Source organism: Notechis scutatus, chromosome 4 (genome assembly GCF_049901735.1).
Source record: "Notechis scutatus isolate UNSWTSFEM ecotype Mainland chromosome 4, rNotScu1.2, whole genome shotgun sequence".
Lineage (NCBI taxonomy): Eukaryota > Metazoa > Chordata > Lepidosauria > Squamata > Elapidae > Notechis > Notechis scutatus.
Genome location: NC_142012.1, coordinates 143,261,420 through 143,279,558, shown reverse-complemented (window position 1 = coordinate 143,279,558; position 18,139 = coordinate 143,261,420). Strand labels below are relative to the sequence as shown.

Sequence of the window (18,139 nt, the reverse complement as noted above, 5' to 3'; positions counted from 1 at the left end):
GAAAAGATAGAAGAAAGAGAAGGAGGCCATCAGCAAGATGGATAGACTCAATTAAATACAGGGAGGGAATGTTGAAAGACCTGAGGGGCCAGGAGAGGACAGATCATTCTAGATAAGTCTTTTTATGTAGTTGCTAAAAGTCAAGGCATGTAATCAAATCAATTTAAAATATCCTTCTGAATAGGAAGGAGTTTATGGTTATTTCCCCCAGCTAAAATTAAATTAGCAGTGAAGATAAGAACTTTGCATTACTTGTGACTAACTGCAGCAGCATCTGTGTAATGTTCTCATTACAAAACATTGTTGAATTCCATTTCTTCATATTTTGCTATAAAAATGTAATGGGGATAGGTGGCCCAATGGCTGACTATATACATGATGACCAACCATGGGTCATTATGGTATGTCCTTTATCCATGCGTTAACATTTTACATTGTTTTAAAAAAAACTTTCAGAATGCTTATTGAGGTACTCTGGATATTGGGCCAATTAACAATAAAATTAAAAAAATAGGCATCACATGATAGATGTTCTTAACAACATTAAAAAAGCACGCCTGATCATATCAAATGGCTTTTTTTTTCCTTCCTGCATTATAAGCAGGACATGAATAAAATATTTATTTTCTGTTGCTATCTAGCAAAAATTATTAAGGATCACCTGATTTTTGTAACCAGCATGAATAAATAGCAAGATTCTCACTAGATTTGTCTAATGCCCTTTTAAAATTCTTCTATCAGCAAATTCCATAGTGTGCTCCTTCAGATTGCATGGAACAATCAGGGATATATATCCTTTATTTTGTATAAAACTGTTCATAAAACGAGGGCTAAACTCATATGTAGATATATTTGTTTTACCACTTGAATGCATATGTATTGATGTTTGAGTAAGTGTATAAAACAATATCAGGGAACAGCAGTTTAACATCCTATACTTCCTGAGATGTCAATTGTTAACATTAACTAGTTTCAAGTGTTTTTGTATCACTGAGCTCAACCTGAGTCTTCTTTTATATAGAAAAGATAAAAGATAAAATTTAAAAACATTTAATACAACAGGCATACAATTACAGAAACAGAAAGGTACATACACAATCACCAACAATCATGTACAATGGAATGCAAATCCTCTCAGAAGTATCAAAATACAATAATATGCACTTAAGATACTTACTGTTTGATGATTTAAGTGTCTACATCTGTGTAACATACTTGTGGCTAGTCAGATGTTCGGCAGATATTATGGGAATCTATTAAAAATATAAACTTTAATTGATATAATATAATAGTACCTCAAATGAAAAACTGCAGAGTTCTGTATTATGTAATATATGTTAACAGAGACCTAGGTAGCAATTTAAATGAGAACGTTCAGTTAAGTAGGATATCAACCATTACTGGCTGTTTAAAAGGAAGATACATTTACAGTTAAACATTCATGCAGTTCAGTCATTTCAAGCACCCTTTTTGTTGGCCTACACAGAGATTGTATGAACTAGGGTTGTTTCAGTTTTCTGATTTTAATAATTGGCTAGAGAAGCAAACTCTTGGGCTGTGCATTTTGCATACTCAATGCAAAATTGAGATTATTGTTATTATAACAACAACAGTAACTGATGTCATTGACTGTTTAAAAAGAACTGAAATTCAAGTGAAGGGCTCAGCAGAGTGCAGCACTGGGACCTTGAACTTTTTACACATTTTCTTTAGGGGTTGGTTAGAAAATCTAAACACTTTGGCTATCCATAAGAACATTTTCTGTTGTTGCACAGGTTATCCACTTAGATCCTTCTTTTTGCTGTCTATGGATTTGAAATGTTTGTTCATGCTGTTTTACAATGAAAAGATTTGCAATATAATCCTCACACTCCATTGAAATTGGACGAAGAATATCTATTGTTTATAATGGATTCCCCTCAAGATCAATCAAAGGAAATTAAGCAAGGCAAAGTGCTTGCCTCCTGCACAAAGTACTTTCAGAACAGATCCATTTAGTCAGCTCTCAATTATATACAACTATCAAATAAAGCAATTTTTGTTGTTAAAAATGTTTGTTGGCAGTAGAATTGGATGAAATTTAGAACTTCCGTTATGGAGATTGATATAATTGATGGTACTCATCAATTACAGGAAGAATTTTCTTGATTGCTCTATAATTACTAAACATTTTTATTTTATTAATCTAATAATTGGTGGTTTAAACTAATTCTAAAATTGTCTCAACTACTTTTGGTCACAGCCTGATAAGAAGTACTATAATATTCACTCTAACCCCTGAATATAGAAATACATGTAATCCCTCAGTTTCTTAAGCGGGTAATAGTTCACAAGCATTTGCATGAAAAAGTTAAACGTCAAACAAGTTCAGATAGGATAAAAAACAGTACATTCATAAAATGAGAGGATCAGATCAGCTTCTACTACTTAGTTTACTTACTTACTGTTGGCTTCTATTACTAGAGCACAAAAGTTCCAAAAGTAAACAAACTCTTCTAAGTCAGCCCAATTTATTTTTCTACACAATCCCTAATATACTTTAACTATATTCAATAGTAGCCTTCTCCAATTTGGCTCCAATATCGTCCAGATATACTGCATGTAATTCCCCAAATCCCCAACAAGTAGAAGAATTGGAATCTCCAAAAATCTGAAAGGTCCCAGATTGGGAAAGACTAATCTATACATTTCCAAATTCTCTTTTTGCACATAAATGTGTCCCAAGTGTAATGAAGCTTCTCATACCATTGGTTTGCTACTGCAGGAGAAAGAGATGTTGCATCCAGCTGTCTAGAAGCTTCAAGAGTAGTGCTGTCAAAACAGACCAAGGAGCTTCAGCACCAGTCAGTAAAGAGGAAGGGGCCCAGGTCTCAAGTACTTATGCATGCATGAACATTGCATTTTGTGGCATTGCATCATGTCAGCATTGCTCATGTATTATATACATATATTGCTTATATATGTATATACAAAGATTAGGTTACAAAACTTGACTGGAGTGCATTATGAGGATCCAGAGAAATATGCATGAAATGATCAAATTGTACAACAAAAACAAAACCTCCAGAACCTGTGTGGGAGAAGCCTTTCTAAAAATATAGAAAAAATGTTCAGAATCATCTGTACCAAGAGATAGGGAAAGGGAAAGAGGAATTTTCCTCCATCCTTCTTTTGTTCCTCTATGAATAATAACATGTCTGATGACTAAACTTTTCATTATTAATGTCTAATGAATACACCCAGGACTCCTTGGTATACTATGTTGGTCACTCTTTTCTTTGTTGTAAATTAAACATCAAATTGTTATAGTATAAGGAAGATAGCACAGGTGTTTTTACCTCTTACTATTCAAAGATATCGCATATCTGAAATGGGCTTTTACCTTGACCCCTTTGTTACTGGCATTATGTAAAACCACAATTAATGTGGAAATGTGGTTATTTTGACCTACCCAAAATGGAAAATGGTTATCTTGACTTACCAAAAATGGAAAGTAGATGTATCTACAGTGGCCTTTATATATGAAAACATGACAATCTGATGGTTGCTCTCCGTCAGCCGTTTAGCCATCAAGATAAAACTTTGATTCTTTTAACAATAGTTCAACGGCCTCAGAAAAAGTGACTTACAACCTGTACTCCCCCTGTGACTATTACACCACTCCCTATGGTCATTGGTTCACAATTTGGGTGTTTGGCAAGTGGCTTGCATTGAAAACCGGCTGTGTCTTGAGGTCACGTGATCACTATTTGCAACCTTTTATGCTGAGTTCCAGCAAAACACACTCATTGGGGAAGCTGAATTCACTTAATAACTGCTATAAAAATGTTGTAAAATAGGGTTCAATTGGATTTATGACCACAATAACTTATGATGGAAATTCCAGTTCCAGTTGTGGCTGTAAGTCGAGGACTATTTATATCCAATTAATCAGTCCCCCAAATTCCTGCTCAGTATGGATGTCCCAGAATATCTTATGGTGCCAGGTTGGGGCAACAAATTTGCCTTATAGGATCAGTTGTAAGCTGTCCTGTGTCATAAGCAAAAATATGTAGTAAGGACATAATAGGCCATTTGGTCAAGTTGGGATTACTGTTCCTTGCTTGTGGATTGTCGTTCCTATTTTCCAGCAGAATTCTGAAAATACTACTGAAATACAACTGCTAGCAGCTCTAGCCAGCATGATCATGATTGGGGATGCTGGCCATTATGTCAAGAGTAGGATGATTAGAGATTCCTACTCATTCAGATATTGATTTCCTGTATGTGTTTTTTTTTTAATAAAGTAGAATATTTTAGTTCCTCAAGTTCAAAGATTTTCTATATTAACTTTAATGCTCTGGAAGCTTAAAATGAAAGAGTTGTAAATTTGAGGCCTGGCCTATTAAGTGAATAATAGCAACATTCAGATTTCTAAAATTTAATTTCCAGATTTCCAAAGCTTTCAAGTTTAGTTCAACAACTCTTATCATCAACACCTAGCATTTATGCAATCTCGAAAACAACATGTGGGAAGAGTGTTCTCAATATTTATTTACTTTCTTGTCATGTGTTTCTCTGAAGACCTCAGCCAAGCCAGGGCCTTTCTGCTTTGGCCATCATTTTGCAGAAAATAATACTGGTCTACTTTAAAGAGAGAGCATTTGTAGCTTAAATATATGGCATAAATGAACTTAGAACATCCTGTAGTGCTTTGTGCTATATCAAGCTTGTTTTACTGATGGCTTCAGAACAGAACCCAAAATTCCTCTAAAACTTGCCACTGAAATATAATTTTAGTATAAAATAAAGTGTATGTACATAATGTACCGTATATGCCGGCGTATAAGACGACCCGGCGTATAAGACGACCCCCCAACATTTCCACTCAAAATATAGTTTGTTATATACTCGCCCCCTCTTCTGCACGCCTTCCACTTTTGCACTTTTTTTTTTTGAGGCACTTTTGTGCACCGTGGAAGCGAGTCCCGTGAAGCCGAAAGGAGCAGCCAGCCTTCTCCCAGCTCCCAAGGAAACGAGGCTCGCACCGCCCGGGCTCCGCTGAGGTATCCGGCTGGGGCTGTCAGGAGTTGTTACCGCTGGCGCGGCTCCGCGCGGCTCCAGTCCCGCGTTGCCTCGGGAAGGAAAGCAAAAGGAAGAGCCGCGGCGGCGCTTTGCAATGGCAGCAGCGGCTCCTGGTTTTGCCTTTCCTTCCCGAGGCAACGCGGGACTGGAGCCGCGTGGAGCCGCGCCAGCGGTAACAACTCCTGACAGCCCCAGCTGGATACCTCAGCGGAGCCCGGGCAGTGCGAGCCTCATTTCCTTGGGAGCTGGGAGAAGGCTGGCTGCTCCTTTCGGCTTCACGGGATTCGTTTCCACAGTGCGCAAAAGTGCCTCAGCCGCGGGCAGCCGCAGTGCTTCCCAATTACTATTTGCCGGCGTATAAGACGACCCGGCATATAAGACGACCCCCCCAATTGGAGGCATGTTTTTCGGGGCAAAAAAGTCATCTTATACGCCGGCAAATACGGTATATATGTGTATGCATGTGCATAAGTGTGTGTGTGTGTAGGTATTTAATTTAAATTAAGTATCTATTAAAATAAATTTAGTTTTTCTTCTTGGCTCTGCCAATTTCTTTGTTCTGGGACTGCCTACTCTTGGAATGTCCTTCCATAGTTTTCCATTCCTAGATTAGACATTGCCTTGGTTTGCAAAAAGTTTACCATTCTACATACGAAAAAAGTAATTGTGAATTTATATCCTCATATTTTCTTTCTATACATCTGTTCTTGTAACAGTGAACATGGAAGTGGAGGACAAAGGCATATTTGTCACATATTGATCAATTCAGGAAAGTCTTATTATGGAGAGTAGGGACAGATGCCCAATTAAGCTATGCTGCAGATCTAAAGAGAACGTGTAGGCCAACAAGAAGTATAAACCAACCAACAAAAAAAAAAAAACAACCAAAATGAAACAAAAACTACAAAGAAACAAACAAACAAAAACAAAAATAATAAAAGAAATCCCCATGCTCCTTAAAAGCACCGATTCTGAGTTATGTTTAAGAAACAAAGCTGTAAATTAGCAAACCTGGTTGGCTGTGGCAGTTGCAGCGAAGGGGACGCTTGTGGCAGATGTTGTTGCTGCAGACACAGTGGCGGGCGTAGCGCCGTGCACCATGGGAACTTTTGGAAGGAAAACCATATAAGCAAACATACAGAAGAGTGTAGCAGTATGGGAAACCATGGCAAGAGGTGGTAAAATGGTCAAGTATGGTATTTATATCAGCAGAATAGCCATGGGGCGAGATACCGCCACCAGCGAAAAGGACATGCAACCACAGCGCAAAGCGGGGCAACATTCCAGAGAGCAGGGTGGGGACAAAGGTAAAAGACAAAAGGAAAGGAGAAAAGGGAAGGGAAAAATGCTTATTACCACTGAATTACCAAAGTCAATACAATAAAGTTTAACTATTTCATTTTAGACCCAAGAAACTACAAATAGCACTCATTAATAGTTTGAAAATCTTAGGATAACCATATTCCCAAACCCTCCCATTTAACTTCTGACATTATTAGGATATGCTGAAATAAAACTCTAATTCTGCATTTCTTGCATAAAATGTGTAACTGGCCTTTTCTGTTTTAAACACAAAATAATTTTCTAAAACACTGGAACTCAAAGTCCAGTCAAAATCCACCAGAGCTGATAAAAAGGGATGGGGGAAAATGTGGCATAGAACAACTTGATAATGGTAGGAAGTAAATGGCTTTTAGGTAAATTGTGTCAATTAAATAAAGCAAATGCATTTAATTGACAAGTGTTAGTGCAAGGGAAGAAAAATGATTTTGCACAGTAATTCTAAGTTAAAACCTAGCAGTGGATTTTGAAAGTCTGTGAGCTGCTAAACAGGTTTAAGATAATCAAGAAACAAAGCTGGCACCTACCAACACTTGTAGCGGGTGTCATGCACAATATTGAGCCTGCCCATCATGCATTGCAACAGGAAGGTGGATTTGCAAAGGGAAAAGAATTAAAACAACCCATCACACGTGTAATTAGGAAATCTCATTTGAACAAAGAAGGAAAAATTGGTTATTATGGGAAAACAGTGGCATGTAACCAATAGCACAATCAAATCAAACAGCAAGGTGGTGGTAATTAGAACTAGACTTACATGAGCAGGGCAAGGAGAAAGCAGACTGAACTGTGTGTTGGTATTTTGATTAAAATGAACTACCAAGTTAAAAGTAAGCTTTAATAACCTAAGGAGAGGTTTCATTTGTCCAATGCTGACGTTTACTCCTATATTGTTTTATATTAAGTTTGATTTACAGGTACTTTTTATGTGCTAATTCATGACTAATGTGAATGCTGAAGCAATACTGTGCTAGTGCCATATTAAGCTTTGCTTTCTAAGTGACAGGAGTTTTAAGCTTCAGACAAAGGCTTGGTAAATCTAGATATATTGCTGTTGCTGTGTTTGAAGGGTGGTTAATACATAACACTAATCCATAACTTAGCATTATATGAATGAATATCAGGCTCTGATTTGTAGGGTGCCTCAGGGCTTAGTGTTTTCACCTCTCCTGTGTAATATCTACATAAGACAGTTCAGGGGCACGTATCATCAATAAATTAATGGTAAGAGTTGTGTATCTTGTTTCCTAGACAACTAACAGCTATCAAGATCTTGTTACAGTGCCTCAGAGTTGTTGGGGTCTGGATGAAAAGGAGTAGGCTCAGATTTAATGCTAGAAAGATTAAGCGATTATGCGGGAAGAGGTTTATGTGGGAAAGATAAGAGATTATGCGGGAAGAGGGAAACTTTTCACCTTTGATCCTGAATAGGATTGTAGTGATCCACTTGAGGCTGGAACACTATCTAGAAATTTCCTAAACTCCCAGGACCTGCTGAGCAGCTATGGCCAGGCAAGTCATTGCATGCAACATGTTCAATGGTAATTGTTGTGTATCTTAAGTATCTTGGTATCTTATGCCAGGCTTAAGTGGTCTTCTTTTGTAATGCTATGTATGAAAGACCTTGGGAGACTGGGTCAAGAAATGCTACCAAGGGAACAGTCAGGTAAAAGACACAAGCTGGCTAGTGGGTAGGGCAAGAGGCTCTGAAGAGACCCTTCCTAGTTTCTCAGGCTGTAAATGAGACTTGTACTTTTAGACTTGCAATGTTGTGTTGATGTAGCTTTATAATAGAGTAGAATAAGCTCATCTGGTTGTGTTTCCACTCTGGTCTATCTACTAAGGCTCAATTTTCCTTACAGTCATTCATAGTTTGGTTATCTCACAGATCACCTCTACTGTAACACTCTCCAGATGTTGCTCTTGAAGATCACTCAGAAGCTATATCTGATCCACAATGAAGCAGTTTGCTATTCCTATGTATCATCCTTGCTTATCTGAACTGCAGTGATTTCCAGCTGGCTTCTGAGAGCAAATTATACTGCTTATTACCTTTAATGCTCTAGGGCCAGATATGCAGGATTGCTTGGCTCCTATAGTTTTGGCCCCTCCTGTGTGTTTTGCTTTGCTTTGAGTCCCATCAGCTAAGTGATGGCATCTCACGGGACTCAAGAAGAGGGTTTCATCTGTCAGAGCATCTATTATTCAGAACAGCATCCCCATGGAGATTCATATGGCTGCCACCTTCCCTGCTTCATGAACTTTAAAAATTTGTTGTTTTTATTCCTCTAGGCTTTGGGTCAGAGTGCTTTGGACAGGGTCTTTTGATTTGTGGTCAATGAGGTAGTTATGTTGTCTTTTGACATTGGTTCTTACTTGTGAAGCTACCCAGAATCATTTTGGAGTTAGGCAATCTAGAAATTCACCGATCAATAACTAAGTACATAGCTTGAAGCTGTTTCACTTGGAAATTAACTATTATAGTATAGTTAGATGATACCTGTGATTACAAGGAAATATCTGATCAAAGCATTAGCTCAATTTCCCCCCATTCTGGTTGTTTCCAGGAATATCAGGATTTAATTCCCAAAATTTTCAGAATAGTGGCTCAGAATTGCTCATGTTGTACTCCTAACACACCTAGAAGCAGTCATGTTTTAAAAAAATATTTCCTGAAAATAAAATAAGTTAGATAAAATGCTACATATTTTTTCTGTAGATTCCCCCCCCCCTTCATTTAGGATTCTTATATACATAAGAAAATTCAGTGATATAGATATTAAAAAGAATGGCTATGATGACTATTTAAACATTGTCAACTGATATAACCTTACCTAGTTATCTAACATTTAAGCATCCATGTTGCTAGACTGAATTGAGTCATGATATTCAAACTGGAAATTAAATTAATTAAATTAAATTAATTAAAAAAATAATATTTTTTAAAATTCAAACAATATGGACTAATTCATTTAATTCTTCGGACAGTGATGTCACTGTTTTTTGTTATTGCTACTTTTGTTATTATTGTTACTATTCATAATCCATACATCTAATTATGGTACCCATGCAGGAATATAAAGATCATTTTAACTGACCATCATGTTCAAACTAAAAGACTAATATGTATTTTAGTTGTAAATTTCAGTCATCCTTTTTCAAGTCTGAAACCAACACACATTTTTGCATAGAATGTTTAGCAAATGAACATAAGGTAGCAATGAAAATCTGTTGTGCTTTAACTTGCAGGAATGAAAAAGATATTTGTGTAGGACCCCTTTGTTGATTAATCAGTGAAAAATGACAGGCCATCACTACAATGTTCACCCTGATTTCAAAAGATGTAAAGCTAATTTATTATTCCAAACCTTATCTTGCATTTTAGTTGAAGATAAAAGTTTGAATCATAGTCAGTAAAAAATAATAATAACGATATTTCACGGCTAAGTATTTTTCTAGCACAATTCAACATATGGAAAATATTATTCTCACTGCACTATGCATGTTAAACTCACTTGAGCAAAGGGGTCTTACATCAGTTAAATATATATGTATATATAAAACAACTTAAGAGGTGTAAAATGAAGGATTAGAGAAGAGAGAAAAAGATTTCAAATGCTGTTTTGAAACATGATTGCACACTTCAGAGATGCAGATTTTCAGATTATGCTGAAAAGCACCCAACACCTTGCTTCCAAGAAAACATATGCAGAATTTGCAGTTTAGCAGCAAGATTGTGTCTTTGGGCATCTGTGTATGTTACCTTCCCATGCTTTCTTTTTATCATACTTAAGAATGAAAAGCCTTAGACCTCGAACCTAGCTAACCCATGGGAAATTATTCTAGTGACCTCATTGGGGTTGTTGTTGTTGTTTTCAAAGGATATGGAAAATGCCACGTACCTGGTGGGAGGAAGGCTGTATGCTGTTGCAACTGCATGTTTGCAAGAGCTTGCTGGTATTGGAAAATACCAGCATTAAAGACTGCAGTGGCACCATTGGTTTTTTCAAGCGCAGGCCTCTTTGGTAATGGGGGGAGTACAGCTTGAGGAATCCCCTATTGATAGGTGAGGATAAGATAGCCCAGTTAAGAAGAAAGAGAAGGAAGGAAGGAGAAAGAAAGAAGGAAGAAGGAAAAAGAAAAAGGAAGGAAGGAAGAAAAAGAAAGAAATAGAAAGAGAAAGAGAAAGAGAAAGAAAGATACAGAGGAATAGGGAGAAAGAGAAAGAAAGAAAAAGAAAGAGGAATAGGGAAAGGGGAAGAAAGAAGGAAAGAAAGAGGAATAGGGAAAGAGAAATAAATAAAAAGAAAGAAAGAAAAAGAGGAATAGGGAAAGAGAAAAAGAGGAAAAAGGAATAGAGAAAGGAAGGAAGGGGAATAGGGAGAAGAAGGAATAAGGAGGAGGAAGGATGGAAGGAAAGAAAGACAAAGAAGGGAATAGGGAAAAAGAAAGAAAAAGAAAGAAAGAAAGAAAGAAAGAAAGAAAGGAAGGAAGGAAGGAAGGAAGGAAGGAAGGAAGGAAGGAAGGAAGGAAGGAAGGAAGGAAGGAAGGAAGGAAGGAAGGAATAGGGAAAGAGAAAGGAAGAAGGTGGAGTGTGGAGAGAAAGAAAGAGAGAAGAAATAGAACAGTCAGTACAAAATAGAGCAATTGAGCACCACCATCTATTTTTTTCTTTTACATCCTTGAGCAAGCAAGCAGCAGAGCAGACTTTACAATTCAAAGAAAGAGCAAGGCCGAAGCTTTGCAAGAAAGTTTTATTACTGCCCTTTCAATATGGCACTGTAAGTGCTAGGGAACAGTAAACTAGCACTTTTTCACTATAAAAAAGGTTCAGGTTTTAGTAAAGAAGCAGGAATACCAGGGAGGAAAAAAAAGCTGCACTGCTAGCTCCATGAGGATTGATAAGTAAAAGCCATGTTAAAGAGAAATTTTATAAAGTGAATGAAAAAAGATTAATATATTAAACTTTACTCTCATATCCCCAAAGTCTGTCTAAACATGCAAAAAAAACAAAAAACAAAAACAAAGTACCAAATCATGCTGGCACTTGCATTACAAATGTTAAATCTACATAAGAATATTGTTAAGCCATGCCAACCAAACAGATACAAATATATAGATCGTATATATTTTACACATTTAAAAAAAAAATCCTAAAAAAAAACACCCATTTTCCTTGATTTAGAAATGTCTACAAGGTGATTAAACTGAATGCAGAATCCTCCGTCTTCAGAAGGGTTCAGGATGGACAAGTAAACATTCTTTCCATCACCTTCCCACAAACCCAACAAGGAAGCCACACTCAGTTTTAATTTGAGTTCACATTACTTTATAACAGGAAATAAGGAAAATTACTTAAGAGTTTAATTAAAAAAATAATAATTTGTATCTACAGTAAAGCTACATGCCAAGCTAAAAGGTGAAAGGTCATAGTACCAGGTCAAAGGTTGCCTCGAGGGGTCGCTTCAGTGATTTGACAGCCGACTGAGTCTTAATTAGCAGGCAGCGAGCACATGATGGCAATGGGCCAGTGGGGTTCAAGCGCATTAACATAAACAGCAAGCAGAGGTGCATCATGGGGGCAGCAGTGCATTTTGGGTAGGTGAGAAAAAAACAAATAAAAAACAAATCATCGGAATGCCATATACAACGAATAACAAGACTAAGCATGCACAATAAAGGCACTATTGAGTTGTTATTGGGAGGATACACCTCTAGGTAGTTTAGTACAAACAAGGTACTCTAATGGGGAAGGGGAGGTTGTAAGAAGGAGAAAGAGTGAGAAAGAGTCTCCTTTCTGTATTTTTGTGCTAATCTTCATAAACACGGAAAAAGGTCTCTCTCCAGTTGTCCCTTTCTGCACTGCCAATATTGCACCACAATGTTTCCTGGGAATATTTAATGGTCAAATCATATAATTATGTAAAAAGAAATATAGGATAAATGTTAAAATAGAGCCAGTTTCTTCAATCTGAGCATGACTTCTGGTTACTTCATGGACATCTCCACATTATTTGCCTCACAAGAATTTAGAAGTAGGCCTTTTTCCTCAGATATTTTTTTCCAACTTCAGCCTATAGTCCTTTGATTTCTTAGCAATGTATCGTCCAAATACTAACCTGGTTGGTGTTTCTATCAGCCAATGCTGGCTCAAAGCTAGAAACTAGGAGCTCTCACCTAATGTTAACAACTATCTAAAGTGGACCCCATTAAACAAGGTTTTTTTTTATCCCCTACCAGAAAACACAGTTTAGACAACTGGTTCTAATTCAGGGGTGTCAAACTTGATTTCACTGAGGGCTGCATCAGAGTTGTCTTTGGCCTGGGGGGGAGATGGGAGAGGCGTGACCAGATCATCATCACTCACCCAGGCTCTGTGTTCAGCCGCGACGGTCTCCTGCAGCCCTCTGCCAGCAAAAATTGAGCTTGGGAGGGCTGCACGCCTCCTTCAAACCGCTGCCAGAGAAAATGAACCCTTCGCTGGTAGAGGTTTGGCAGGAGGCGTGCGGTCCTCCTGAGCTCTGTTTTCACTGGCAGACACCACGGTTCTTTGCTGTTTCCAGGGCAGCTCCATGGGCCAGATTTAAGCACCTTGAGTTTGTACCCTTGAGTTTGAAGCCCCTGGTCTAATTTCTCCCAGTGATGTGATTGTGCTGATCCATGTCACAATCAAAATTCCAATAATAGTATTACAATAATTATAGTAATAGTATAATAGTAGTTATTTTTAATTGCTGAATTCAGAGAAGCACAATACACATGATTTTATTTGAGTTATTTTACAGTCACATTGCTAAAAATGCATGTTCTTAAATACTTCAATAAAGTATTTGCCTCCACTCTATCTCATTCAATTATGCTTATTAAAGTTATTGCACATAATACAGTATAAATTTCCACCCTTTTTCCATTGTACTTTCAAGAAGTTTCAGAATTTCTTTAGAAATTCTTCTGTTGGTATTTTTGACTTTGCTTTACTATTGTGAGGGTGGTGGAAAAGTACTGTTTGTCTTCCCTTTAAATATTTTTATAATGATCTATAGTCTCCCAGGCTTCTCATGTTTCTTGGGTCTGAAAATGCCTCACGGAACGACTTCTATCATGTCTGTCCTTGGGATTTTACCGAAGGGTGAGAGGCCAGGTAAAATGTACATTGCCAACATATGACTGCATGGAAAGGTAGGTATTCACACATATTCCATGGCCACCTCAAAACTAAATAAGTGCAATTCTCACCCCACGTGATAATTCTATCAACATTTTCTTTTCCAATGAAGAAAAAAAATATTTGCCTTGAAACTGAGACTGTTAAATTTCAGAAGAAAATGTTGGCACAAATGAGCTTAGATATGTTTGTCAGGATATATTCAAATGCATGCTTAGTGTTCAATTTCAATGAGCTAGATCACTAACATTGTGTCTTCCTGTACGGAACAAGAGAGTGAGGTTTTTGTGTGGTATGTGTAAGTATTTGATATGTGTCTCTGCAAATCAACTTATACATAAAAAAACCTTAAATTTATGTAGACAGAAAAGAATAAGAGGATCTCTGAAGTAAGTTTTCAAACTTAGCTAGATCCAGGATCATTAAACACTTATTTTGAGTTGCTGCTAGCTAAATATAATCTAAGCTACTAAATAAGCAGATTTATTTGTTTATTAAATTTGTTTGCTGCTCGTCACATCTCAAGGTGACTCTATGCAAATGAATGCACATAATGAATTCTAGGAGGGGGGAAATCCCTTCCAAGGAAAACGGAAGGATAAGTAAGACCATATATGATCAATTATACAAAATTTTTCATCTCTTTGATGGTATAGTCCTTTGCAGATGGAAATGGAGCACAGAAAATGACAGATCATGGGATCTACTGAAGAATGCATCAGCTCCTTGTGTAATACTTATGTAGCAGATGATGTAAAAACTTGCCAGTCAGGGTTTATATGCATGCGTATCAATATCATCAATGTACAGGTGACCCATAATAAATGACTGCTTCTCATTATGTAGTATCAGCACAAAGATGTAATATGTACATCTGGCATGTACATCTATGCACAATATACACATAGACAAACTGACTACATTTTTTTAGTAGAATCTGACACTGTGTAAGAGCAGACTTGGCATCACATGCTTGTCAGCTTATTGAAGTGGAATAGGATAACCAAACCACCCTATCTTTAGTAAGGAGGTTCAATTCATTAACAGTGCTCAGCGGCTGACAATGAGACAGATATATTTGATTTGTTTTCTGGACTTACCATGGCTGCTGCAGTAGCTGCTGCCTGAGCAGCTGCTGCTTGATTGACCTGGTACTGGGCAGCTTTGATCTTAGCTTGCAGATGGGCTGGAGGGTGAAAATATTTGCATTTTTCCCTTGAACATCTCCCTTTGATGTAATCCATACAGACAGTGACAGTATTGTCGTTGGTATCAATCATTGCACTGTCAGCAGGGTGAGCAAACCGGCAATCATTTTCTCCTCTGTTACAGTTGCCACGCTGATACTCTCGACATACCTAAAGGCAGGGGGGGAAATGCAAGTAAAATTACATCAGGAAAGAAACTAAACCCAACAGGTTGAAAATTATTCTGGAACAACGGATACATAATCCTCAACGATTCAGTTTTGTTTTACCTTGAGAGAAGGTATCTTTGCCTTTTTAAACCTGGATGAGTTTCTTAATTCTCATTCTGATAGTTTGCCTTATCTATGCAACTCAACAGCTTCCCAAATTTAAAAGCAAAATATTTCTAATTCAAACTACAAAAAGCATTCAAATGAGTTGAATTTTTGCATTTTTGTGGTTATTTCAGGCAATAACTGAGAAATTTGCCAGCCTTCTATGTAATAAGAAATAATCTGTTCTTCGTGGTTTTAATGGACAATATTTTGGCTATGTCATTGTCTTGTATTTATTTATCTAATATCCCAACTTTATTTTTTTTGTAAACAACTCAAAGCAGTGAACATTATGTAATATTTCTTCTTCTTCTTCCTATTTTCCTCACAACAACAATAATCCTGTGAGGTCAACTGGCTGAGAGAAAGTGACTGGGCCAAAATCATCTGGCTAGCTTTCATGGCTAATTCATGGCTGAATTAAAACTCATGGTCTTCTGGTTTCCAGCCTGGTGCTTCAACCACTGGACCAAACTGAATCTCTTTATATTTATCTATTTATTTATTATTTGTTTGCTAGATTTATTCCCATCTTTCTTCAAAGTTCTTACATAGCTTTGCTTCATTTTGGTCTCTCTGTAGCAATGGGAACCCTTATGAAGTAGATTGGGCAGAGAAACAATAATTAAATCAAAGTCATCAAATGTGTTTCCATGGCTAAGAATGGACTTGAACTTAGGCTTTCGTATTTCTAACCCAACATCTTAAATACTATGCCACATTAGATGGTGTGTCCTTTAATATATAGCCATCTCTCCAATAGTTCCATGTTTCAATTAACACATGATAAAGCTTCAGGCTGTGGGAAATATGTATAGCAGAATATAACAACATTAGGAATGGTTCCTTTACCAGCTTCAATAATATGTTCAAAATCATCTCTAAAAGAAATTCCAAAAAATTTCTATGCATAGTGAAAATAAGGTAGAAAACAGACATGTCTTTTAAAAAACAAAGTAATCCTTCTAAGAAATTAAAGTGTAGATTTTGGCACAGCATTTTCTGAGTGCTATTAGCTATATAAGACATTAGCTGCATTTATTTTCTCTGCTGTTCACAATTTCGACACAAGAGGGGGCACAGGTATATGTATTTTTTTAAATCTTGCTCTGCACTTTCCTTCTAAAATACATTCATATTTTTTTTCAACATTAATGGTTTTTTCATTATTAAGATTAAAACTATAATTTAACCTGCAGAAAGGGCTATGATGAATGTTTGAAAATGAACCAAAGAAAATAATATAATGCGAACATCGTTCCCTTGCAGACTTTATTGTGAATCATACTAAATGAAAGTTAAACAAGTATCAAGGAGAGGCATCAAAAGGTTTCCTTCAATCTGTATGCCCAAAGCAATCAGGCCTTTTTTCCCATTCTGAGTTCAACTGCACCCAATTCTCAGAAAATGGATAGTTTTCTTGACAAGTTTTTGGCCACCTTCTTAGGATTCAGAGAAAGTAACTGAATTGGCCCAGCTAGATTTATGCCTATATCTGGATTAGAATTCAGAGACTTCCAGTTTCTAGCTGGGACCTTAATCACTACACCAAAATGATTCTAATTAGGTCTTAAGAGAGAGCAATTTAAATACTAATACTGAATGGTAAGAAATAATAACTTTAATTGAAAAGTCAGGTATACTTCTAATAATCAACAAATAGTCCAGCCTATGTTCTAAGTGTTGTATAATATGCATTGAGAAGAAAGACAACCATTGGATTAAAAACCAGGAAAAACATCTGAAAAACCTTGCCAAAGAAATTGCTGGGACTTATCTAGGCAGTGTCCAAAAAGCAGACCTGATTGAGAAGAGGAGGAAAAATAGTAAAGGACATACTGATTTCACATCCAATGTGAGTTTTATGAAACAGGGCTTCTTGAAAATTGCCTGGGATGGCAGATTCTCCCTAGATTGCCTTTTAGGCAGCACAGTGAAGTGCAGTGTGTCAATTGATAATTACCAGTCTAAAATTCACATTGATTGCTGAAGACAGATGGGCATCTGACTATGTGTGAGAGGTCCTGTGTCTCTAAAGCCAGGAAGATGACCTTCACAGAGATGCCTAAGCTTCCCTGCCAAGAGAATGGGGGTAAAATATTTTCCAAATCCAAAATAACCAGATAACATTTGGGCAGAATTCACTGAATTCAACTATAAGAAGGAGAAGGAAGTAAAACCCAATCAAACTTGCAAGCCTAATGTTAGTTCCATTGGTTAGGCCAGGCCAACTGATTTCTCAGGAAGGCTAACATTAGTTTTATATGTAACAAAAAAATGGGTGGATTGTGAGATGGCAACAATTTTCTTAGGTTCATGTCACTTGTGTTTGGATCCAAGAGTGGTGTTGACATCTGACCTCTTAAGTTCTCTGAACTTAAAAGAGGCAATAGATTGACTACTTCTCAAAAATCATTGCCAGAGACAATGATTATGGACAATATGTATCTACTTTCCCAATTTTGCTTTCCAGATTCTAGAGGAAATCCAGTCCCATTTCACATCAGGGCACAGAATGGAAATAGCATGGATCACAGTTGCCAACGACATTTGGTGAACATAGGATGGGAGCAGTATGATGATTCTCCTTGACTTAAGAGGATTTTGATATTGTGAGATCTGCTATGAGAACTGGTATGCTGGGCAATGGGTTATGATTATTCTCCTGCTTTTCCTGTAGCTAGTTGATAGGAGGTGAGAGATTGGCCTGTAGCCCCATATCTGTATTTCCGTTGAGGCTCCAACACTTGACCCTTCTACATCAATGACTATGAATATTTGGGCTCTCCAAACTTGGGGACTGTCTATCTGTAATCTTGTATGGGACGCAAATTCTCCATTTAAGCTAGTGTACAATCTGATGATCTTCTTGGACACTCTTGATTGAAGAGTGTGGGGCAGCTGCAGCCAAGAAGGCATTTGAATATATTAATCTGGTGTGCCAATTACACCTATACTTGTATCAGGAGAGTCTCCAGATGGTCCTTCATGCTCTAATCGCTTCAAGAATGGACTATTGGAATATAATACAAGAAGTGTATTGAAGA

The 18,139-nt window shown here is 37.1% G+C and overlaps 1 protein-coding gene across 50 annotated transcripts in view; it reads right to left on the bottom strand.

Annotated features, from left to right (window-relative positions):
- MBNL1 (muscleblind like splicing regulator 1) overlaps positions 1-18,139 on the bottom strand; it is a 173,574-nt gene that overhangs the window by 3,837 nt on the left and 151,598 nt on the right. For 14 of the 50 annotated variants that reach the window (XM_087965162.1, XM_026665159.2, XM_026665197.2 and 11 more), the window contains 5 exons: positions 14,671-14,928; positions 11,842-11,895; positions 10,308-10,461; positions 6,076-6,170; positions 1,178-1,253 (listed from right to left, as the gene is read on the bottom strand). In XM_087965162.1, coding sequence (XP_087821288.1) covers positions 1,197-1,253; positions 6,076-6,170; positions 10,308-10,461; positions 11,842-11,895; positions 14,671-14,928 — 618 coding nt within the window. In that variant the 3' untranslated portion in view covers positions 1,178-1,196. Of the gene's footprint in view, positions 1-1,177; positions 1,254-6,075; positions 6,171-6,932; positions 6,969-10,307; positions 10,462-11,841; positions 11,896-14,670; positions 14,929-18,139 lie in introns of all 50 variants that reach the window. The other 36 variants (XM_087965158.1, XM_026665151.2, XM_026665186.2 and 33 more) reach the window with 5 other exon arrangements.